We start from the raw sequence: 4,993 nt of genomic DNA, 5'->3' as shown, positions 1-4,993 counted from the left end.
GTTTTTAACAGAGTGTAAATCTGGCTTTGGGGTACTTTAAGAGCAAAGTGTGTTGAAACTGAGTGTTTGAATATTATGGATTTGACAAAGAGAATTAGAAGTCGAGAATATTGTATATTGTTCTTGTGTGTATTACAAAGCCTCTTTTAAATTGACTGTTTATACAGTAACTAGTATTTTCAAAGGAAGCCCTTCCCACTTTATTATTCAACAACCAGCTCCAGGAGAGACATGCACTTTAGCCCACCGCGGTGAGACAGAGCTCAGTTAGGGTTTCTGTGAAGGCTGGAGACGGGGCACTAAGCATTTACTGAAGATGACTGACCTACGCTTACTGGTGTATCTCCTCTGGCTGGGGTCGGTGGAGGCTGGGAAGCTGCTGGTGATTCCAGGTGATGGCAGTCACTGGACTGGGATGAAGCCTTTAGTGGAGGAGCTGGGAAGGAGAGGGAATGAGGTGGTGGTTGTTATTCCTGAGGCGAGTCTGAGTATGGGGCCCTCAGAGCACACCACCACTCTTACGTACCCTGTTCCCTACACTAAAGCTGACATACAAGAAAATTTATCTTCTGATATCAATGTTGTTGTTAATATAGACACGTCTATGGATTGGGCCAGGTTTGTGAATTGTTTCATAACTCTGCACATCTTAAAGACATATACAGTGAAAAATGCGGAGAGCCTGCTGTTCAATCAGGATCTGATGAAGACTCTGAAGGACTGGGACTTTGACGCTATCTTCACAGACCCCTTTGAGCCTGTGGGAGCCATAGTTGGGGAATACCTCAACATCCCGTCCATTTATATTCAAGTTAACCATTTCTGTGGTGCTGATTTCATGGTCAGCCAGACTCCAAGTCCAGTATCTTATGTCCCACAGAGGTTTACCCAGTTTACTGATCGCATGAGCTTCTGGCAGAGGAGTGTGAACATGGTGAGAGCTTTTCTGCAGCCCGTGGCCTGTAGAGTTCTGTTTAGCAAGGCAGATGATATCGCCACTCGATTTCTCCAAAGAAAAACGTCCATAGTGGAGATCATGAGCCGTGCATCTCTCTGGTTGATGCGATTCGACTTTGCCTTTGAGTTTCCTCGACCTCTGATGCCCAACATGGTCATGATCGGAGGACTGTCTCACAGTAAAACTAACCCTTTGCCACAGGTAAGCCGTGCTGTTTACAGTCTATCGCTCTTTTCACAGTTGTCAGGACTTTGAGGATGAAGAGCTTACCTGGATTCGCTGGGCATAAGCTGGGAATACATCCTGGAGGGAACACCAGTCCTTCACAGGGCGACACACACTCACACACACACCTACGGACAGTTCTGAGTCACCAATCCACCTATAATCCACAGTAAAAATGCAGCAAAGCTTAAATAAATAAGCATATAAAAACAACCAAAAAAAAGTGGCAGGAAAACCCTCTCACCGTTTTTTCTCGGGTAGACACCGGTGAGCAAACCAAATTACAACAAACCTGTAAAAAAAAAGTAATGAGTAGGAAATTTTAAAATAAAAGTTTGAAATATAAGTTATGAAGAGATATAAGAGAGCAGAGGATGGCATGTGTTTCTGTGGGAGACTAAAACTCTTGTTACACTTTCTATAATGTAAATAATAGAGGTCCTAAAAGAGAACCTTGTGGTACCCCATATTTAACATTATTAAATACTGATGATTCTCCATGTACATTTACTACCTGGTAAAATTTTATTTAATTTGTATTTAATTTGCTTAGTTAACAAAGTCAAACATGTCTAGAACGGTACTCCCTCTACAGGTAGTCTTTGCAGCTGAGCAGAGACTGGAAATACCTTTTAATTATTATTTTTTTCTGTAAATAATAAACGTCAAAAAAAAAAAAAGTATCTTCATTAACCCAACATCAGCCTGGACCTGGAATTACTGTCTAACAAGCATCAAACATCTAACACTAGTTACTTCCTCAATGGATTTTTGTTGGTTAATTTTTAAACATACATATTGCTTGAGTGTACCAAAGGTTTTGCCAAAACAAATACCACAATCTTGCTTTTGCTCTGTCACTGTGGCTTATTCTTTGTGCAAATGAGCCACATGAGAAACAAGGAGAGGGCATGGTTTATAGGGTCTGGAATTAAAATAACTGATGTTTATCTCATGTAATCGGAGGACCTACCATGCATTTTGCGTCAGGCAAAAGGCTAAATGACATTAGGACACATTTGACAAGTCCGCATTAACATTAGTGTGTGTTTAAATAAACTCCTACTTTCTCTCTCTGGGCCATTGTAGGGTGATATAGCGAGAAACTGAAGAACATGTGTGTGTGTGTGTTTCAGGAGCTGGAGGAGTTTGTGAATGGTTCTGGAGAGGACGGGTTTGTGGTCTTCACTCTGGGCTCCATGGTCTCTGAGCTCTCTGAAGTTAAAGCCAAGGAATTCTTCAAGGCCTTCAGTCAGATCCCCCAGAGGGTGAGGAGAGCCTTCCATACAGAACCCACAATACAGAAACATCTCATACAGAACCATTCAATACAGATCCCCAGAGGCTGAGGAGAACCTCAATGCAGAACCCACAATACAGAATCATCTGATACAGAACCATTCATAAAAGACCCCAGAAGTGGAGATTGAACGAAAATTGTTACATAACCCTCTATTTCTGCACCATTTAACATAAAACCCTCTGATACAGAACTCTAACACAGAACCTAGGAACACACCAGTAATAATCAGGTCACAGGACAAATGCCAAAGTGTGAAGTATAATGTATAAACAAGGAGGCAGCTCCAGCGTCACTGTCCATTCCACTTTAAAAAGCTCAGGTAACTTGTGGATTAACAGAGAGAGAGGAACGTGGACTGAACCCACACCAGCAGAACCTCGTGCACATGTGAATGACCAAGGCAGGAGAAATCCCTTCCTCTCACTAACACTGATGCTCTCTGATCTCCAGGTGGTGTGGAGATTCACTGGAGCCGTTCCCAAAGATGCCCCAAAGAATGTCAAACTGATGAAGTGGCTTCCGCAGAACGATCTCCTGGGTTAGTCTCACCTTATTCAGCACCAGAGTCTGGACGGTGTATCAGAGGAAAAGTGATTACTGATCGATGAGAAAGTTTTGTTGGAATAGTCTTTATATTTTGCAGGGTGTAATATGTTTGAGTACCTCTGGGTCCAGTGGATTTATAGACTGGATTTGTCCTTAAGTGCTTTTTCAAGTCTGAGCATATGTTTCAAGACCTCCACCCTGAAGAACACCTGAGACAAGGCTACAATGGAGCTTACGTTTGGTCACCAAGATTTTTAGTTTTTGACCTCAAGAGAAAAATGTTGTGATCTGTGGTACATTTTGAAGAGGTTCCTCATTATTTAATTGTATCAGGACCTACCAGTAATTACAGACTGTAGAGACGACCACAGGTAAGAAATCACCACAGCTGTGAATGAATGTAGTTTCATGCTGGTCACACTGTGTCTTTCTTTATTTGATGTTGTTGTAACAGCTCACTCCAAGGCGAAGGCGTTCATCACACACGGAGGATCACACGGTCTCTATGAAGGCATCTGTAATGGCGTTCCCATGGTGATGATTCCTCTGTTCGGAGATCAGGGAGATAATGTCCAGCGAATGGTGGCTCGAGGTGTCGCAGAAACTGTAAACATCTTCGACATCACTTCAGAGAAACTGCTGGTGGCCCTCAGAAAAGTCATCAATGACAAAAGGTGCACAAACACAGCTTTAACTTACTAATTTAGCCTCAATATAATTATTACTTACTCATTTATTTACCAAAAAATCAGCACTTTCCAGAGTACTACCCTCATACGGGGGATTCTACTGGTCTCTGGGGTAATTTCCCAGTTGTTCTACTGGTCTCTGGGCATAATTTCTCAGATGTTGTATTGGTTTTTGGGGTTAATTTCCATGGTGTTGTACTAGTTTGTGAGGGTAATTTTTCGGGTGTTGTACTGGTTTGTGAGGTAATTTCTTGGGTGTTGTACTGGTTTGTGGGGGTAATTTCCATGGTGTTGTGTTGGTTTGTGGGGGTGATTTCCATGGTGTTGTACTGATTTGTGGGGGTAATTTCTGCTGGCCATTTGAAAGGGCATTTTTCTTCCATGTATTTGAAAGGTGGTCTTTTCATATCCACAGCTATAAAGAGAGGATGTCGAAGCTATCAGTGATCCACAAGGATCGTCCGGTGGACCCCCTGGACCTGGCCGTGTTCTGGACTGAGTTTGTGATGAGACACAAAGGAGCGGACCACCTTCGCCCTGCTGCCCATGATCTGAACTGGGTCCAGTACCACTGCCTGGATGTCATGGCCTTCCTCCTGTTCATCCTCATCACCGTCATCTTTCTGACTTTCAAGAGCTGTGCATTCTGCTTCAGGAAGTGTTTCAGAGTGACTCAGAAGAAGAAGAAGGAGTGAGAGACGATCAGGGAGTTTGACTTTTAGTTTTTTATGACAAACCAGCCCAAAGATTTACAGCAATATCAAGTGTCCAGTTTTTATTTATATTCATATTCACAGTTCATTTTTACAGTATCTCTTTTAAAAAAATAATAAAAAAGGAATAAGCACATTGAGAAAATTTAAGGTAAGAGTTTGAGCCATCGATGTACCCATTTTTGCAGATATAAATACTGAACACACTTGAGGCATTCTTTCAAGAAAAAACACATATTGTTTGGAAAGTCATTTCCAACACTGTTGCAGAACTTCCCAGACGTTTTTGAAGTTTATGCCAATCCAGCTCAGTTGGTTTCATCTAGAAACTGTCTGCCATTTACTTCTTGTCTTACATGGTCATTCCGCCATAGCCTGCAGGTATGCGTTGTGTGACTGACTTGCTTTCATATGAACCCCTGATCAAGTGGGCAACACATTTCTCTTAAAACAAACAGGAATGGCACTGGAACATGCTCTGGGTCCAGTACCTCAGCCCAAGTCACTGACTCTGCCTCAGAAAACAGAACCAGTTTTCTGAACCAGAACAATTTTCGTT

General features: G+C 42.3%; 1 protein-coding gene across 1 annotated transcript; it reads left to right on the top strand.

The window, feature by feature from the left end:
• Positions 1-316: 316 nt before the first annotated feature.
• LOC136710677 (UDP-glucuronosyltransferase 1A5-like) lies at positions 317-4,416 on the top strand. The gene is made up of 5 exons (XM_066686420.1): positions 317-1,159; positions 2,320-2,451; positions 2,937-3,024; positions 3,487-3,706; positions 4,137-4,416. Exons 1-5 carry the CDS (start codon positions 317-319, stop codon positions 4,414-4,416), a joined length of 1,563 nt encoding a protein of 520 aa, XP_066542517.1.
• The last annotated feature ends 577 nt before the right edge of the window (positions 4,417-4,993 follow it).

Source organism: Hoplias malabaricus, chromosome 12, assembly GCF_029633855.1.
Source record: "Hoplias malabaricus isolate fHopMal1 chromosome 12, fHopMal1.hap1, whole genome shotgun sequence".
NCBI classification, from domain to species: domain Eukaryota; kingdom Metazoa; phylum Chordata; class Actinopteri; order Characiformes; family Erythrinidae; genus Hoplias; species Hoplias malabaricus.
The sequence above is the reverse complement of the archived record's forward strand: the minus strand, read 5'-3'. Positions and strand labels throughout refer to the sequence as shown.

Coding starts and splice junctions, on each gene's coding strand:
- LOC136710677 (XM_066686420.1), top strand. CDS start 317: ATGACTGACCTACGCTTACTGGTGTATCTCCTCTGGCTGGGGTCGGTG. Junction 3,025..3,486: donor TCCGCAGAACGATCTCCTGG/GTTAGTCTCACC, acceptor TTGTTGTAACAG/CTCACTCCAAGGCGAAGGCG. Junction 3,707..4,136: donor AAAGTCATCAATGACAAAAG/GTGCACAAACAC, acceptor TCATATCCACAG/CTATAAAGAGAGGATGTCGA.